The following is a 20,755-nucleotide window of genomic DNA, read 5'->3' as shown; positions in this document are numbered from 1 at the left end:
CCGCACCTGCTCAATTTAATAACTCAAACTTGATCGCTGTATGAACCAACCCCAAAAACCCTTATAAGTGGTCATTATCAACACTGCAAGAAAGCGTTCTGTGAAGCAGCCTTAAGCATAAATAAAACAGGACGCCCTCAGTTTAGTTAAAATTGCTGAAAACAGGGAGTGTTTTGTCACTGTAATATTACTTTGTTCAGAATAGCAGATATGAGAACGTTGCTATGGTTACCATGGTGTCAATCATTGCAGGATTCGTGTTCTGTACACACATAGAACTATAAGTTAGGGGTCTCACTCCTGCAATTAAATGTGGTTGTCACTCCTGAAGCTTTACAGTGTGCACGAGGCCAAAGATAACAGAATTTTCTTTTTTTAACGTTTGTAGACCACAGGCTCTACTCTTCAGCACAATGGTAACCTCTACAATATGCAGACACAACAGAAACTAGGGATGCACAATATATAGGCCACCATATCGGTATCGGTTGATACATTAATTTTTAATGTTATCGTTATCGGCCCAACAAGAAAATTTGGCCGACATATTAAAGCCCATAAATAATGGATTAGTTCCTTCAGCTGCGCACTGTTCACCATGATGGTTTTTAATTGCTTGAAATATAAATGGAATCACTGCAAAAAGGAAAATACAGTTAAGTACAACGTGCAGTGCAAGTCTGTCATTTAAGCAACATTTAAATTATAATGAGAACATCGTTATAAATGTGTGCTTGGGACATGGATTTAATGGTGAGGATTTTTGTTTTTGCAATCAGGCTCTCAAAATTAATATAAAATTTTGCATTTAGATTTATCAGCCAATATATCGGTTATCGGCTTTCAAATATAAAGAATTATTGGTTATTGGCATTGGAAATTTTTTTTTTATATTGAGTTAGGACATTTGTTAGGTTTTACAGTGAAGATTTGTTGGGGGTGGGGATGAAAAAATAAATAAAAAAGTACATTTTGTCCCTATAACAAGAAACCTGACAACAGGATTTTGCCATATTTTAGGGGTATTCCTGCTAAACTGTGTAACATGATCAAAAACACAGTACTTCCATAGACTTACATCAGAAAAGAATAAAGAATTGTCTGACAATACTGTAAACAACAACAGGTGGCATGACAGGACTGGTATTAGCAAGTACAAGCAAAAAGGAAAATTACTGACCATGTTGGTCCCTGCAGACCAGCTGAGGAAGAATCCATTTGGGTCCACTTTGAGGGTGACGAGGCTGGGTGTGGTGTTGCAGTCCTAAACACACAAATGGAAATAAAAAAAATAAAAACAATTAGGTGGCATTCAGTATAATTCATACAGTTTTACCAACAACATCAGTTCTCCTTGTACAGAGAGCAGAAGAACGTAATTCCCTTGATAATATGAACAACATTAGCAACTGACATGACTACTAATGAAGATCACTGGGAAACAATGACATGTCATGGTTTAGAACATTTATTACAACAAATTGTTAATTCAACTGCAACTTAATTAAACTGATACCATAGTAACCAAGTCACAGTGGCAGCCATGCTAATACTGCACGTCACTGATGAACACAGCAAATACTTTCAACTTTTATTTATTTAAATAGCACATTTAATAGCAACGTTGTTGCCCAAAGTGCTTCACAGTTAACAAAAAACAATAAAAAATACATCTATAAAAACATTTATCAAGCTCAGGAGATGAAGGCATGACTACACACTCTTAGACACACCCCTCACACAACTGTGAGATCAGTGTAGAGAGAAATAAAACTAGATCAAAATAAGTTATAGCCTAACTATAATGTACAATACCCTTAACTAAAAGTTAAGTAAAAAGATAAGTTATTAACTGAGACTTAAAATTTCTATTGTTTAAGCTAGCCAGATATGAAGGGGAAGACTGTTCCACAACTTGGGAGCCACAACTAAAAAAGCTCGGTCACTCTTTGACTTCTTTTTAGAATAAGGGACAGTCAGCAAAAGTTGGTTCGTTGATCTTAATGTCCTACCTGATATGTAAGATCCTAAAAGGTCTACAATGTAGTTTGGGGACATGTTATGCAATGCTTTAAAAACCATTAATAAAGTCTAGTCTTATAATCGATCCTGTACTGAACCGGCAGCCAATGAAAAGAGGATAATACTGGAGTAATGTGGTCCCTTTTTTTAGTGCCAGTCAGATTGCATTCTGCACCAGCTCTAGACGGCATAGTTGACGCTGACAGATCCCTTCATAGAGAGAGTTGCAGTAGTCCAGTCTTGACGCAATAAAAGCATGGACGACGACCTCCAAATCTTTAAAACTAAGAAAGGGTTTTATCTTAGAAATCAACTGAAGCTGATAAAACTATTCTTTTCAACAGAATTTATCTGTTTATCAAAGCTCAGGGAGTCAATTAATACACCAAGATTTCTCACACTATCTTTCACCGTCATTCTAATGGAGCAAGAGTACTGGCTATCTTCTCTTTGAATTTTGGTGGACCAAATAATATAATTTCAGACTTTTTTTCATTAAGTTGAAGAAATTTTTTAGACAGCCAAACTTTAAGCTCAGTCAAACAGTCCAACAAGGACTTTAGGGACTGTTCGTTCCCTACTTTGAGAGGTAGATAAATCTGTGTGTCGTCTGCATATATATTATAGGAAATGTCATAGCGACGACAAATAGAGTCCAAAGGATGCATTTACAAAGTAACAATCAATAATAAGCAAAATGGCAGAGAAACAGACATAATGATTTAAAAGTAAGTCAGATAAATGGGAAGTGCTTGGAATGGTCCGACGATGTGATTTATAAATTAATGTAATGACTGAAACCAAAACTGAGACAATAGAGGAGTTTAATGCACAAGCCACAGAAACTGATGGCTGCATATGACTGGAATTGGATATTACCATAAGATACAGTTGTAATGGAAATTAATCAACCCCCATTGCAAATCGGGTTTATTGGCAAAATTTACAGACTTTCAGCTGTTTGCAATGAACAAATCAAACAAAAGTGAGTGAAATAGCTCAACACAACAAATGGTTGAAGTGGTTTCCTCAAACTCAACTGAAAAGACAGCTTTTAATAACTTTAGCAGTGTCAAAATTATTCAACCCATTCATGGCAAGCATCTTTAGCACTTTAGGACACCCTTTTACTGATATGACCTGCAGCAAACGAGATGTATAACCAGACATCATGTTCGTCTAAGACAAATATCCATATTTAAAACTTTATCGACTAAAATAACTAGCTTCCGGCAGACGGCCCACGCAAGTCGACCTACACCAAAAGAGTAACACCTGACGATGTATGACGTAGGATGTAGGAGTAGTGTAAGCTTTGACACCTCTCGCGGTTCAAACAGGGCTGGGCAACAAATTCAAGTTCCTCTGACATTTTTCTTTAAAAATGGTCGTTTCAGACTTTCAAAAACACACTGACTGTGTTTTCGTTTTGCTCTATCCTCTGCGCTTCCATGTTACTCTTTCACCGTAAATCGATGCATACGGCCGTCTGCCGGAAGCTAGTTATTTTAGTCGATAACGTTTTAAATATGGATATTTTTCTTACACAAACGCACAGCTTCGCTTCAGAAGGCCTTTATTAACCCCCCGGAGCCACGTGGAGGACTTTTATCATGGATGGATGCACTTTGACGGACTTCAAAACAGAAAAGGCCATTCACCTCCATTATAAAGCTTGGAAGAGTCAGGACATTTTTTAATGTAACTCCGATTGTATTCGTCTGAAAGAAGAATGTAATATACACCTAGGATGACTTGAGGGTGAGTAAATCATGGGGTCATTTTTGAGTGAACTATCCCTTTAAGGTCAGAAGTAGTGTACGTCTTGGAGTTCTGACATGCGTTTAGTACGCAGCCATTGATAGCTTCCTTTTTCTGCCCCGTCTAGGTAGTGTAACCACTGTACTATGCTCCCAACGATGTCTCTAGGAACATTAAGTGCCTTCACTATCTTTTTATATCCCGTTTCTTAGCCAGTACAGATATTTCAGATATTTCATGTGTGCTCAAGCACAACTGGTGAACTAATGAAGCCCTTGATTAGTAGCATCAGGTGTGCTTGAGACAACACCACTTTTGCAGATTTGTGCTGTTGTGAGGAATTCTATTCAGGGGTTGAATAATTTTGAGACAAATATGGACAAACCCACACATTTGATTAAAAATATAATTTAAAAATTGAACCCAACGCAAACGGGTTTATTCATATTTGACCCAAAGCTGGGTTGAGAGTGCATATGGTTGATATGTCTGTAAAGGGTGAAAATAGCGAGATGGAAGTACAGACTGAAGTATGACAACAGTGGGAATCTGAGAGTGGATTATGAGGATGACCATGGGGATATTTCATTTCTTCATCAAGCAGACATGGTAATAATAATAATAATAATGAAATTTAAAATACAATTACATAAATGTTACTCACACATACATTTTTGCAGTATTTAATTTGGCTTATTGTACTGGACCGGAACTGATTGGGTAATGAAAAGTGATTGTTATACATCAGAATGGTGACGGGCAGTCTTCACGCCTAAATATGTCATCTTTCTTTCTATTTAGCAGGCAAAATAAACATTAGGAGAGTAGTATGTCTTCATAAAAAAAGTACCTGGATGAGCTATATATTGTGCAATATTTTGCAATCTTTTAAAGTATGCATACAAAGGAAACTTTACTATCCCATGGAACCTTGGGAGAGGAGGACTTGCGGGGTAGCAACACAATTTACATTGCAATGCCAAAATGGCAGATGTCGAGAACTAAGTTCTTCCTTAAATGTAGTACTTTGACAGTACGCGATTTTGAAAATCAAGCAAGTGTAGCTGGTATTTGCGTTCACACACCAACATAGTGTATGATTTAGATCTAAGAGAGTGTAAAACATGTATAAAAGCACTTTGAAAAGGTGGGTTGTATCTGCCAGCCAAACCAAAAAACTCTGATTTGAACATCCAGTATCTCAAAAAAAAAAAAAAAAAAAATTAGCTAAAAGAAAGCTCTATTTGCATTGGCATGATTTTTGTTTTGTTTGTCCCATTAAAATTTCTTCACCAGTCAATTACTAATAATATTTCAAAGACACTACATCAGGGCACTTAATCTAATGTATTTTGGACAATTAGTTAAGAGCTAATCTCATCTGTATGTGTTAGCAGTGAAGTGACGTGTGCCTGCTGATCTATAGATGTAGTCTTGTGGAATGTTTGCATTTGATTAAATTAATCTAGGAGCACAGATTTATTTTACAACTTCTCTGAAAATCCCCACCCGGTGCGCACACTCACACGAAACGGATTTGCAAGCGGACTGCTTTTAATGTTTGCATAAACAAATGTTAGTGCTGCAATACTACTGCTGAATAAGCTTTATTTAAAGCACCTATATGTGCGCACAGAGCTCTCAAAAAATCAGGTGAGCTGAATATAATATAAAAGACAAACAGTGGACAGACAGCATATGAGAGAAAGAAGGTGAAGTAGGTAGCAGACCTTGGTCTGGGTAAACAGCATATTTTATTTGACATTAAAACAAGGTTATGAAGGAAAAATGTCCAGTGCGTTTAACAGATTGTACGGTCTTAAAGGGATAGCTCACACAAAAATAATTATACCCCCATGTCATTACCAAACTGTGTGACTTTTTCTTCTGTGGAACACAAAGAACAATATTTTAATTGTTACATTTTTTTATTTTTTCAATACAATGGAAGTCAAAAGCCAAAATCGTATGGTTACCAATATTCTTCAAAATGTCGTCTTTTGTGTTCAGGCAGAAGAAAGCAATCAATCCCATTTTGGAACGACATAAGGGTGAGTAATTGGTTGAAGGATTTTCCTTTTGGGGTGAGCTATCCTATTAAGGCACTTGGTTACTACTCTTCACAAACTGGTGTTTTTGGTGCACTGGGAATGTTTTGGAAAGACAAAACAGGGTAAACATTCATAACTTGAACGTGTGGAAGAGAGGGAAGTGACCTTCACCCTGTAAGTGTCTCATTAGTGTGTGTGTACAGACTTTAAAAAACCCGTCAAGCTTCTCTGACTCCCAATGTCAAGCCCTAATGATCTAACACATACACACACACGCACACACACACACACAACCAAACCTTTACATGAAAATAACTTTTTACATTAAAAAGGTAATTTATAAATAAATACATCTATTATACATATTTATTTTGCTTTTTACCTTTGACAATGACCACTAATGGAGGTTCTGTCATATTTTGCTAATATGCGAGGAGAATTTTATCCACGTTTATCCAAATTACAGCTTCGTCTTTGTATGGTTGACGTGCACATGTCAGAGAACTTTAAATGGATTTTTGGGTAAACCATTAAAGTGAACTGAAGCTTGTGGCCTGCAAACGACAGCAGTGCGTGCATTTATCTCAGACAGAGGCGCACATAGTTAATGCATCAACAATGTCAACTATTTCAGTGGGTGAGTGGCCCGCTCTCTTGGCTCTTAGGTGTATTTGGCTTCCAATATTTACTTGCTTTTATAGCCCTAACATAATGCACATACACACACAAACTACGACATGACTGACTTTAACACCTCAAAGTCTGGGAATGCAGGACAAGTGGACAGAGAAACAAAGAAAGATTTTACAGAGAATATTATCTACATAATCAAAGCTATCAAGCTAAATCAGGGTTTAATTCGCCAGCATGTATATTATATGTGCCGCCTTGTCAACATGCAGCTTTATATGTCTAGACTTCACCTTTGGACCTTTGGACCAGATTAGCAGGGCATGGACACATGTACATAATACAGGTAAGTGAGGGCTAATGTAAAGCCAGTCGCACATTATTGCTAAATAGACCCTGACGTGAAGCAGAGGGGTCATGGATTATCCAGAAGGGGTTTTGTGATAATGACCATCTGACTGTACATTATTTCCCCTTATAGCCTCATTTCATATCCATTTATTTGTTAGGGAAAGTAATCATGATTTGTGTTGAAAATATTAACGTAAGTCTTTTGCTAAGAAATAGGATGAGACTTAATGGATATTAAAATATTAGACAAGTTATTAGGGGTGGCACGGTTCACAAAACCCACGGTTCGGTTCGTATCACGGTTTTAGGGTCACGATTTTCGGTTCTGTACGGTTCTTGTTGTTATTTTTCTTTTAATCTTTAACACTCCAGAAATGTACTTCAGCGTATGATATAGACTATAGCTTAATTATCCACAATTCAGGATACAGTATTAAAAAAATTTATGTAATCATGCACAAACTGAATTTAGCTTGACTTTAAGCACATTATTGAGACCATCTCTGAGGAAAGCTAGGTAACATTTTGATACAGCACGAGAGAAGACATTGATGAAATGCTTTTGTTTATTTGGCAAAAAATGATGTGTATTGCTATCTCTACAGGGACTTATGTGCATTTTTAGCACACAAAGATTAAAATTAACTTGCATTTATCAAACTGTCAACATCAGTGTAGCTCTTACAAAATGTTTATCTTTTAAAAGAAAAAGAGAGAAACTCTTAAAGCACTATCTTTTAAATAAGTCAAAATATGTTACACATAATTGTCTATAATGAGGCTATAACAATAGCAAAGGCATAACCATAAAGTGAAACATAAGTTCAACCTCAACACAAAAACAGTATCAACAATCCTTCTATTCCCTGAGAGTGAGGATACATTTTTTTTCACTTGAAATTAAAGCGCAGTACATATGCCTGGAGTTCTTATTTAAACTTGGTGTCACTGTATATATTTAAATATGATAAGTAACATGAAATCCAAAATGTTCCCACACACCGGACTTATACGACGCTGGCGCATCCTCCAACTCCGGTTAGCCTTCCTTATATCTCCCACTTGACATTTCTATACGTGACGAGACCTGCAGCACTCCATACTCCACTTTTACTGTAGGCTTGTTCGACTTGAACCGGCGCTGCACAGACCGATCGGTTTATGACATCAAAGTACCGCGAGAGTGATTGAAAATCATACGGAGCCGTTGCTCTCGCGGTACTTTGATGTTATTCATCGATCAGTCTGTGCAGCGCCGGTTGAAGTCGAACAAGCCTCATATGTATGACCATAGATATCATATAGAGACTAGATGCCCTATTGGCCACTGGAAACCGAGAAATCCGGCCGCCATCTTGAACCGGTCGTATTCCTAGTTTCGTTGCGTAGCAGCAGATAAGATGCCAGAGCATTGTGGAGCATTTTCCTGTTCTAATCGCCGGACCACCGAAAATAGGGCTTTTCACAAGTAAGTCTTAACATTACCGTAGTATTGGTTGTATTTTGTGAATAGAATATTACCAGATAATCGAGAAGGAGCAAGGATATTTGCTATTACTGTACTGAAATCGTTGTGAAATGCTGTTTACTGCATCAGCCGGTGTTCACCCGGCATGGAGAGGTGGGGTAACAGTTAAAGTAATAATTACAAGAGCTTCTAGGTTATCAGATAAGCATTCAACTGCCCTGTTGTATAAGTTATTTGTGTTTGCGCACATGATATCAGGAAGCAATGTAATACACGCATGACAGCGATGCGCAAATTGAGTTACCCCTCCAACTTCTAGTGTTATTGATAACCTATATCTTATCACATGCGATTTGGCTATTGATATTACACAAGTCCTGTGGTAAAATTACATTATTAACTTACTCCATCTACCCTTGTAAAGTTAATCCGAATAGGGCTTTAGTCTCGACATTTTCCCCTCCCACATCCACATACAATAAAAAAAGGTAGGCCTATAGGCTTAATGTTGTCCGAATTTAATTTTTAGAAATTACTGATGCAAACACGTTGAAAAGCTTCTTCTCAATTTTTATTACAGGTGGGTGCGTTCGGTGGATTCGGTGGCTGCGTTCTGTGTGTGAGAGAGAGAGAGAGAGAGAGAGAGAGAGAGTGTCTGTTCGTGTTTGTTTGTGTGTATAATATAAATAATATACAAAATATCTTACTTTACTGCAACTATCTGTTTCTGCTTCTTTATTATATTTATAGTGTGTGATTTATAAAATACATTATATCCTTCATCACACATAATGTGTCTGGTCACTTTATATCTTATATCAGAATAGTATATTACTGTTAAGCCTACTATGGGTATTAAAATACGCCAAACCATGTGTCCTGTATCATAGCTACATGAATGACCTTTGCACTAAAAAAATAACGCATGAAAATCAGTTCAGTATTTGGTGAGATATGATTAATTTAATGCGCTGACAGCTCATTTCACCTGCCATTCAGATTACACTGAGCGGAGCGGATGACCGGTTTAAGATGGCTGCTCCAATTCTCGTCCGTGCCAATAGGCAGTAGCGGTCGATAGGGCGTCTACCTATATGATGTCTATGTGTATGACCATTGTCCACACATCTCTTATTTCGCGCCAAAAGTAAACACACTGTCTAGGTCACGGGCACGAGGTTACATTGCGCATGCGTCGAACCGTGCGACGCACACACGCACCGAACCGAGACAAGCGAACCGAACGGTTCGGATGTTTTTTCATGTACCGTGCCACCCCTACAAGTTATACATATTGACAATCATATAGATAAATATTAAAAAGTTATGCATATTGTAATATAACGCACAAGGCCTGTTCACACCAACACAAATGTTCGGCATAAAAATTTTGTCCGGTTTGCAAGAAATTTGTCTGTTCAGACAATGGCTGCGTCCGAAATCGCATTCTCTCAAGTAGATCTTTATTTTGAATAAGTAATTACTTGACGTCCGCTTAAAAGTACGTTCCATGAATAATATGTGTAGTATGAATGTAATCTGGACGTACTACATTCGCCATGTTGTCATCATGTTACCTACAGTACCAGCGTCAGTTACGTCACTTCACTGCCATTCATAAATCCTCTCCTGTGACCTCATGATAGTAAAATGTCCATCACATGGACACTTCAGAATCGCTCCGGAAGTAGTAGGTCATCCGGGTACTTTTTGCCTACTCTTTAAATGAGTATTGTGAATTGGGTCATACTTAATTTTTCACGTACTGTTTTTGCCTACTATATAGTAGGGAAGTATATGTGATTTTGGATGCAGCCATTGTAAAAAAAAAAAAACCAGTAGGTGCCGCTTACTGAAAAGCAGAAATATCGTGGTAACTCCAGTACACAAATCGCTACACAACTTTCCATGTCACGCAGAAGAAAGGAAGTCAAACAGTATTTACATGTTTTCAAACAGCCAGACAGTATCCATTTATCATAATTTAATGAAAAAGTGTGACCAGCACGGTGTTCCGTAGTCTGTTCCACAAAATAATGAAATTCATACAAATTTGTAATGAGCATTCGTAATTGATGACAATATTCATTTTAGAGCAAATTAACATTTAAACACATTTACCGAGATGGATAAAAGTAACTGCTAAAAACAAAGAACGACAGATTGGGGATAAAAGTGACTGCTAAAAACAAAGAACGACAGAGTGGGAAGAAAATGCCAAAGACGTCCCAGGTTAAAGTAAGAAAGAAAGGAGGAAGGAAGGAGGAAGAGAGACATTTTCTGATGCACTTAAAAACTGATTTACAGCAACCTTTCATAAGAGCGAATGACTTGGTCTAAATTACACACACACAAAGGTCTCCTTCCTGAATGAGAGGGCGAAACTGAAGGAGAGGAAAGGCTGGAGGGGGCGAGCAGAGGTCAAACACACCCATATGTGAACTGTGGGTCACCGACTCTGACACATGTTCCGTTTGAGCATGCAATACGCCTCTGTTCTTCATGTTCTTCCTCAGTCTCGGTCTTCACCTTCCTGAAAGTGTGTGGAGGCTTGTTTTGCAGTGAGGTGAGACTCCATTAGCAGTGTGGTAAGAGTCAACAAACGCAAATACAGCCGCAGTGGGCCACCTGGATGAGTGTTACCCTCTCAGCCCTTTCCAGGAAACTGTTCATAGACGGCTGTTATCCTGAATAATCTCCACGCGCAACCGAAAAGCTCCTGGATAATGTATTTTCTTGTGTTCGTGCTTTGTTGCTACTTGTTTCCTGTATCATCTCAAATTGCTGAATTGTTTTCTAGCAGTAAACCAAAATAACATGCTGGCATGAGGTCGGTCTAGTTTTGCATGTTGCAAACCACATCAACCCCTTGCATTGTGCATATGTGAGCACCAAGGGCGTTTCTCCCTGGAGAAGGCAGGGAGGCAGTGTATACACAACAAATTTCTGATGAGAAATAATCAACAATACAAACAAATATTATGAAATATAAGATCAAAACGTGTTCTTCTAAAGCAATACTGTCCTAAAGTAACAATTGAGTTTCAGAAGGTTTCCTTCCCTGAGCTCACTGCATTCTCAATGATGTCCAAAAGTGCAACATGAATATGAGGTGGACCTACATGCAGCTGTGATTGTCTGAATACCTATTACGTTTGCAACATGTACGCAAATCAACTGGTGGAAATGGATGGATGGATTAATAATTACAAAGTAAACAACTCACCCACTATGATATCATCAAAACAAACTTGATCATGTAATGATCTGCGAAGGAGTCGATTTTAATGAACATTCAGCTTAAGATAGTTCTTTGCTGATAGGGTCATACAAATGCTGTCCCATATACCTTAATCTGGAAACAGAGTAGTAATCAAATGGAAATAGCACACAATTTGGACTTATTTGGATTAAAAAAAAAAAACTTTGCCTCCACATTTCTGGTGTGCAAGCAAACATCTAAGAGTGTGTGATGTGCCGTGTGACATACACCAGATAGGCGTGTGAGGAATGAAAAAATAAAAAGAGAAAAATGTGGTAAGACGAGCAAAAAACCAAAATGAAGAACATAAGGAGAAAATGAATGAGAGGAAAATGTGAGGCACAAAATAATATTTGTTTTATTTTCTGAAGAAAACAGGAGTGGCTCTTACATTTGTAAAAGTTTAGTCTTTGCATGCATAGTCTAGGAATCTCTAGTAAGTGTTACAGTACAAGACTAAGTGCCTATAAGTGAAAAAGTAGTATGATGCTAGGATGTGGTGAGGGGTTTCCAGGGCGTTGCTCATCGGCTTTAGCATGTTGCTAGGTGGTTGCTATGGTGTTCTGGGGCGAGTTTCCCAAAAGCATCGTTAGCCAACTATGGTCGCAAGTTCCGTCGTTATCAGCATAGTTGAACGAGTCTTTGTTTCCCGAAACCATCGTTCCAACGAACATTCGCAAACTGCATTGCAAAGTTGTGTGGTTGAAACGACAGTAGTTAGAAGCATAGTTTCTAGATTGCATGACATGTTGACTTAATAAATCCGTATCTTTAGCAAAATAAGCAAGCTGACATTCAGTACAACCTGTGTATTTTATTTAGAATACATACAAATGTCATTTACATCTTTGAGTTAGTCAAGATATTTAAAGTACCGTTTTTGAAGACTGCGCATGTGCAAACGTGCTCTATTATGTAAGAACGAGCCTATGATTGAATCTGGAAACAAAGCGAAATAACTGAGAAAAATTAGAAATAGTCCTCAGATGTAATGTCTGTAATTTATATCAAAACATCTAGCATTAATTCGATCTCAAACAGTTTCATTAAAAGAAGTTATTTCACCACCACGTGTGTGGTGTCATAAACCATCGTAGTTGAACGACCACTTTGCGACAGTACGGATTCGGGAAACAGTCGAGACTATCGTACTATGGTAGTGAAGCATCGAGTTATGTCGTTGTGTGGTAAACGCACCCCTGGTTTCGTTGCTTACTGGCCCAAAACGTAAAAGGAGCCGAAGAATGGAAAATATGAAACAAATCAGATTCTTTCTAAGCATGAGTCTCTATACACAAACACACACTGCCTCAATTAGGATATTTAAGCAATTATAAAAAGCATAAACAACATTAATATTAGAATATGTGGAGCAATTCCCTTCACAGGACGTGCCAATCTCTTGTGTACACATGCGCACCAGACATGACTAAACATGCACAGCTCCCTTCTTCCTCAAAGTCAAATAATCTCTTCAGCACACACACACACACACACACAGATTTTGGCACACTCAGTATAGTCAAAACAACAATATTTACCCTGAGAAAAATTTAGTTGTGGCCTTAATAGTGTGACGTTTCCAGAATTACATGCACTTGTTGGGTGTCTAATAAATAGAGCAGTTAGCATTTGTACAGTACATGAAGAGGAATGAGAAAGGGGAAGCAAATATGAAAGTGTAAAGAGACTGGTAAGCGAAAGAGACAGCAAGTGGGCCATCAGGAAGAGAAGCAGAATCTAGTGTTCATCAGATGTTCGGTCTTTTAGGGTTTCCTGTGATTTTCTCCTCTCTGCCTACATGGTCTCTCATTTCTCCGCGCCTCAGAGTTCCAGGCGTCACTTGCTCACTTCTCAATATTTTTCCTCCATGTTATCTCCTTGTTTGGCCTCCGTGTGTGAAACCTCTCTCCGCTCATGCACAGTTCGCCCTCCCTCCTTCCCTCTCAGAATTATCCTCCTAGACCAGCCACATTTCAACTCAGTCACCCTGTGTGTCCAAGTCGCTGCTGTTTTTCTGCTCCATTGAAAGAAATACTAGCATAGTTTCTTGCAGTTCACACAGTAAATCACAAACCCTAAATATTTCCTTTGGAATTCCCTCAGAGAGAAAAGGATGAATAATTTAGTCCCTGTGCATCCTATCAGATTGGTTTGTTTAGACAAACAGTCCTTACTGGGTTTGGACAACATTTATATTCCTGCTTGAGAAGCTGTTATGCAAGACAGCTACATCTGTACGGTACTGAGAGACTCTTTCTCTCGCTCTCTCTCTCACACACACACACACACACTCGCAAAGATATGCAGAATATGTCAGTTTCATATATGACTGTTTCTAACTATTCACGGCTCCATAATATTCCCATAACTACGACCCTCAGTGCTCACTTTTCACCCCAGACACCTGTCAAGCGGAAGACAGGATACATTTGCAAGTTCACAGCTAGCTGATGTGCTTAGGGGCATTAGTGCTATAACACTGTCTTCACTGAACTACAACCAAGGACTTAATTATCCATCTTAAATTTTAAATTACTCACTTGCCATGTTCAGTTAAGTGTCTTGCTCAAGATCACCTCAGTCATTTCCTGTTTGTACTGAGAATCAAACCCATGACCTCTGGTTTATAAATCCAACTCTCTAACCATTAGGCCACGACTGCCCCGGTCTATAGTAAATTAAACAGAGACGGTTTAAAAGGATGATGGTTCATTCGTTCATTTTACTGTTCAAAAGTTTGAAAGAAGTCTCTAACGCTCACCATGGCTGCATTTATTTGATAATAAAAACAGTAATATTATGAAATATTATTACAATTTAAATGAACTGTTTTCTATTTTTATATATTTTAATGTAACTTATTCTTGTAATGACAAAGCTGAATTTTCAGCAGCAATTAATTCAGTGTCACATGATCCTATGTAATTTTCATTGATCTACAGCTAAGTTCTAGAAATTCTGAAGTGAAATAAAGTAGTGCTGTTTTATAAATATATATATTTTTTTATGAATTAACTGGAGAGAGAGAGAGAGAGAGACAGAGAGAGAGAGAGAGAGAGAGAGAGAGAGAGAGAGAGAGAGAGAGAGAGAGTAACCTAATAGTGAAGCTTGTTGGTTTAATTAATTACAGCAAAGTTATCACCTCATTGCTGAGAAATATAATGTAGCTTTCAGTAGCGAAGCCGTTTTATTTATAAAAGTCACGGACAGAGATTGAAATCCAGCTCCTGAATGTTTCTGTTTGCGCAATTTCTTTTCTTTACAAAGACAAATATAAAGTTCCCACCTCAATAAAAAGCTGTGAGCGAGCGAATACAGGCACGTCTGCCTCATAATACAACTTTAAAAGCTATCTTTGTGAACGCACGTGTCGTCCTCAATTTCAGAAAAGAAATTGCGGAATTCAACGGGAAACCGCATATGCGTGTTCAGGCGTAGGTTGGTTGTCCAGATTTAAAACCCCATTTGAAAGATCAGATTTTTTTGTGCTAGTGTAAAAGCAGCCAAAGAGTCCATCAAATACACACTTCAGAATCTTGGTGGAAATAGTAGATCATCCGGGGACTTTTCCCCCCGCCTTGATGCAGTGATTGACAAGAGCGAGCGGGAGGGAGGGTTCGGGGCAGGGGCGTGATCGGCTCGGAATGCATTTTCAATTTGCACATTGAATTTTGCAACATTCATTGCGGGACATTTAATGAAAATGCAATCGCAAGTGTCTTAACTGTGAGTGTAAATGCAATTAAGAAAAATAACATTTAAATGACAATTTTGCTACAGTTTTTGCTTGAACATTTTAAGATCTAAAAATTTCTTTAATACATTTTCATTTTGCAACTTATAAAGCGTTAAAATATGTATTCAATTTACATATTAAAACATATGTATGAAATGGCAAATGCAAATTATATAATTGAATTATCATTTTCATTTTGCTCTAAACGTTGCACAAATGTAATGGAAAATGTAAATTTAAATACAGAAATGCATTGCCATTTTAGATATTGCAGTGTCATTCTGCATATTACATTTCAAATTGAATATTGCTGCACATAAGCTTCCATAGATTAGCTGGATCAGGAGCGCTAAATTAGGTTTGAAGCTAAACTCTGCAGGGCTGTTGCCCTCCAGGAACTGAGTTTGACACCCCTGGTTTACGCTATAACGCACATGTGCATTAAATTGATTAATCTGAAAAACTGTGGCTGAACCCGATATCGTCCCCTAAACCCTCAATCACTATTCCCTACGCAAGACCACTCATACAGTTCATTTGAAGGAGTGAATGAAAACGAGTGAGCGTACATCGGCTGTACACTCGTTATTGCGGTGCAATGTGGGATAGAATATGTGCACTCTATAACGTCCACTATGGTTTTGGACACCACTACAAATGGCCGTCCCCTCAAATAATACCTTATTTTGGGGTATAGGGGGCTAATTCGGATTTAGCCTGTGTTTTTTGTATAATGAGTTTAACTTTAAAAAGGAATGAGTTCCAACAAATAGTTACATAGCTGTCATTCATTCCCCAAATCAAGCAGATTGTAGCTGCACTTGCAAAACTAGAAATACCAGCTACCAGGGCATTGTGAATATAGTCAGTGAGCGAAATTGCATTATTTACAGGGAAAGTGATTTAAAGTCGATGATTTAAACAACATTCTAAGAGTTCAATGCTTATAATTACAGTTTAGTTGCTCAGTTGAGTGCAGCACAAAACATGCAGAGTTCATGAAAATTCGGTTTCCACTACACCTACAGTCTCCGTGAGTACATTTGGTGGTAGAATGCAACAATGTGAATTTGTCACAAATAACCAAACTCTGTATACAAAGTGCGATTGATCACTCAGAGAAAGAGAAGTAACAACTCTATTTAGCTGCAGTGTGTATGTATCCAGAGAGGCAGCAAACTTGATCGAGGGGATTAAATTTAGCCGCAGCCCATTCCGTGATCAATTGGGATCCTATCCAAGCCATCTTCCAATCCCAGACAAGTTGAGGATTGGGAAATGGTCCATTAAATGTTTACAGGTGCACTAGAGCATTACATCTTACAGTCTGACTCAAAGCGGTTCATTCTGGGAATTAGATAATGTGTTATAGATCATTAGATCACATCGGTAGCCACAATGTTTGACTACAGTTTCTTTCAGAGAGAAGAAGAGATTAACAGCACACAAACAAGAGGGTGGTAGAGAGGCAGAGATGAAGAGAAAGGCAACAGTGCCTCTGCACCATCCTCTTTCTCGTTGATGTCTGACATTAAGCACCATGTGAATGTCCTCATCATCATTGACACAAGCATGAAAGGCATAAAAGGGAATCAAACACACAACAGACTATTACTTCACAAAACAAAAAAGACATACCATCACTAAGAGTTCAAGCCCTGACATGACATATTCATGCATTGTGAGTTTGCTTGCACAGCTTAAAAGCTTTTATCCATGACTGTTATTTTAAGATCATTCAAAATGCATTATGACATCAGAAACACTGTGTGGCTTTCATCTTAAGAGTTATAAAGCTAAAACATAACACTGTTTTCTCCCATACGTAACTTAAAGGGATAATTCACCCAAAAACTAAAGTTTGTCATCATTTACTCACCCTTGTGTGGTTCCAAAAGAAGGTATTTTAAAGAATGTAGGTAACCAGTTGACAGCAGCCATTGACTTCCATTGTATTTTTTTTCCTCCTATAGAAATCAATGGCTACCATCAACTGTTTAATTACCAACATTCTTCAAACTATCTTCTTTTGTGTTCAACAGAAGAAAGAATCTCATACAGGTTTGGAACAACTTGAGGGTGAGTAAGTGATGACAATTTTCTTTTTTGGGTGAACTATCCCTTTAACAGCATTCACCTGTGATCTTTGAAAACCATTACAAATTCAGGTGTTCTTCATTACGGTACAATGGGTTTAAAGACTCCCTTAGGGAAAATGTGTTTTTATCTTGACGAGTATATTACGATAAAGAAAAAAATTAAGGATTATATTGAACGCAATTTGAATAACATGTTAAAGAACTCTGTGTCAAAACTACCTGGTAAGTTTCAATCACTTTTGGAATTTCATAATCTCACATATATTTTATAACAACTTCTGTGTTATTCTGCTATTAACGTGCAGTGTACATCTTAGAGCTATAAAGACACAAACAATTCGCCATTGTGATTGAATCCGTCAATATGGATCCGTCACTTTGCACACCCATCTCAACAAATCCTTTTATCCGCACTTATACAACACTATTTGTTACGCTACAACAGGTGTTTAGGTATTTGGTGCTGTACCTGTAGCATGGGAGAAAACATCCAATGGGCTTAAAAGTAAAGGGCTAATTCTTTAAATAAAGTAAATTATTTCAAGGTCAGATAATTAAATAGGTGTTTAAAAAAAATTAATTAACAAAATGACTAAAATTGACTTTTGTTTAGATATTCTTGACAAAGTCTCTGGTTCCAATAGCAAAAAATCTTTACAAAAAACGGGTCAGAAATTGACTGAAGACAATAGAAGGTTAAACTGGCTTTATGGCAGATAGGCAATTATGTCCTTAACTATAGCTATGACCTCAGTTAAGGATATAATAAGACCCTATTATAGTTAAATACAGCTAGTTATTTATTTATGGATACTATTGAAGACACACTCGTCTGCCAATGATGCACACACACACACACACACACTCCAAATGAAATGCTGCTTTCTGTGTACAACAATAAGAACAGTTTTATAATATTTAAGGTTTGAGACAGCCTCTCTTTCTTTCACTGTCTCGTGTGCACACACACACACACACACACACACACACACACACCTGCAGCATGTCTAAATAGAACGAACTCAACACAAACCACTAAGTATTTATGGGCTGCTTGAGTTAATTATTAATGACTTTTAAGACATGGAGTGCATCAAGTTGTACAGGCCTACTTTCTCCTTACTCAACGCTGCCCTTATCAAAAGGTGTTGGCTCTTTAAGCTCCAGTTAAGAGCAGTGGGGATCAGCTAAAGCGGCGCTCAGTGATTTGATTAAATAATGGAAAAGAGGCAAAGATTTTCTCCCTCTAATCCTCCAACATAATTACAACTGTAAAGGCTATCAAATGCGAGATTTGAAAAAATGATCCATAAACACACACACACGCGCGCCATCGTTGCCAGGAGAGCAACTACACAGAAGAATTTAGATGGCGATTTCTTGTAAACATATGGGTTTATGCTGGCATTAACCCTTTAAGAGATGTACTCAAGTGGAAATTCTTTTTTCTGTTTCCTTTCCAGTGATGGATCCAAATAGGACGGATGAAGAAGAAATGCAATTATGACTAAAACATAAAATAAGAAAATATAATTTCTCATTCCAATTTATTCAATTGCCTTCATATGAGCAGTAGGGACGTGTTCTTCAAATTGTCCAGAACAGGGACATCTTACATTGATTTCTATGTGGATGATCTACATATATTTTAGAAGTCTACCTTCATGTAGCATACCTAAATCAACTCAAGATATCATAAATAAAGGCTCCACGACCTGAACGGTGTTCTCATACGTAATCATTTTATAGCTGCTATAAACTTTATCTATGCGCTGTTCATCTGCATTGCTTTCAAATGACAGACTGAATATACCTTTTGGTTCCCCACAAAAATGTGGTGTTTAATAGTAGCCTATGCCTATTTCTAAAATCTGATAGGCATATCATGTAGAATCTCCCTCTGATTCCAAACAATTTCCCAAAATAAGCATAATAATGTGAGAATGCTTTTGAGCTTCACTTCCTCCTTCAATGTGAAAAGGTTTCAAAAGACCCCAACCAGGTTTCCTTTCTAATAACTCTGGGGATGGTGTTTGAAAATGGGCCTGATCCAGTAGCTATTTTTGATTTGACACTAAATATGTCTAGAAGCACAAAGGGTTAAGCTCAACTCCATATGCGACACGACTCATGGATTTCTTGCTCTTACATATCATACATATAGAACTATTTCTCGGTAGAAAACGTTTAGTTTGCGAGTAGAACAACTCGGTATGAGGAAAAACCATCAAACAAGTACAAACTACAAGCTACAACACAAGTTGAGTGAGTGTTATGAACATGAGACCCAGAACACAAGAACTCGATCTACTTGGAAGAGCGTTGAACTCAAGATCTGTCCTCCTGGGTGTCAGATGATCATCTGTAAATTACTTCAACATGTAACTTAGTAACACAAGCCGGGAATCACGCCACATAAAATCACAGAGACGCACAAGGACGCGATCTTCTTACCTCGTCCCATTTGATAAACTTGCTCCCCCGTTTGAGCACGTCATGGACAGACACCGGTTTGAGCTGCAACGCGTGTACTCCCGGTTTCGCCCCGGCCATGACTGCTGAATCGACGGGTGGCGACGCCTCTGCTTCTCGGTTTGAAGTCTCTGACCTGTAGTGTATACAGAACCAAAACCAGAGCCTCGAGTCCGGCTGGCTCAACGCACGCGCACGCGACTGTCACACATTCGAGAGCGAGCGCAGTTTATGACTTTTGCGATTGTTTATTCATCTAAGAGCTTATCGCGGCAAGGACTTGAATTGATATTTTCCTTCCTGTCCGTCCATCCGCTTGGTAATGATGAGATCCCCGCTCAGGAGAAACTTTCACTTGACTTTGGTGGTCCCCGCTGGAATTTGCTCCTCTTTTCCTTCATGTTTTCTCCGAACTAAATGGGAGCGCGAGAAGGACAGGAGAGAGAGAGAGAGAGAGAGACTGGGGGAGTAAGGAAGTGAAGGAAGAAAAAGCGAACAGACGAGGGAGTGTTTTTCTTTTCTTGTCTTTCCGTTGTCATTCCAGTCTTTATAGAAGCATCTGCTGCTGTATCTAAGAACCATTGCTTTCGCTTAGTTTTGCCCCTCTATTTAAGCGAGTTTTTCCTAATTCCAAGAAAGAATGTTAAACACAAATCTCCCTGGGGGGCAAAGCACTTGAGTTCATATAAAAAATAAAAAATAGTGCTGTCAATCGATTAAAAAATAAATTAATCGCAAATTTAATCTCGATTAATCGCACTTACATCAGGACGGTTTAATATATATTTTATATTGTAGCCTAATACTTTCGCATTGAATCTCCAAAATAATGTAGAGAAACAACATGACGGGACATTTTAAATATTTGTTTAATGGCATCTTATCTTTTTACTAAGCACT

General features: G+C 38.0%; 1 protein-coding gene across 2 annotated transcripts in view; it reads right to left on the bottom strand.

Annotated features, from left to right (window-relative positions):
• The window catches only part of plcb3 (phospholipase C, beta 3 (phosphatidylinositol-specific)), a 74,434-nt gene extending 54,027 nt beyond the window's left edge, over positions 1 to 20,407 (bottom strand). Inside the window, exons 1-2 of one of the 2 annotated variants that reach the window (XM_077229576.1) lie at positions 19,838 to 20,407; positions 1,181 to 1,264 (exon numbers count right to left, since the gene is read on the bottom strand). In XM_077229576.1, coding sequence (XP_077085691.1) covers positions 1,181 to 1,264; positions 19,838 to 19,936 — 183 coding nt within the window. In that variant the 5' untranslated portion in view covers positions 19,937 to 20,407. The remainder of the gene's footprint in view (positions 1 to 1,180; positions 1,265 to 19,837) is intronic. The other variant, XM_077229577.1, reaches the window with a different exon arrangement.
• Positions 20,408 to 20,755: the final 348 nt, after the last annotated feature.

The sequence above is a fragment of the Siphateles boraxobius genome, unplaced genomic scaffold (genome assembly GCF_051911475.1).
Source record: "Siphateles boraxobius isolate OS27281-9 unplaced genomic scaffold, OSU_SipBor_1 130, whole genome shotgun sequence".
NCBI classification, from domain to species: Eukaryota; Metazoa; Chordata; class Actinopteri; order Cypriniformes; family Leuciscidae; genus Siphateles; species Siphateles boraxobius.
This window is presented reverse-complemented; position numbering and strand designations above follow the sequence as displayed.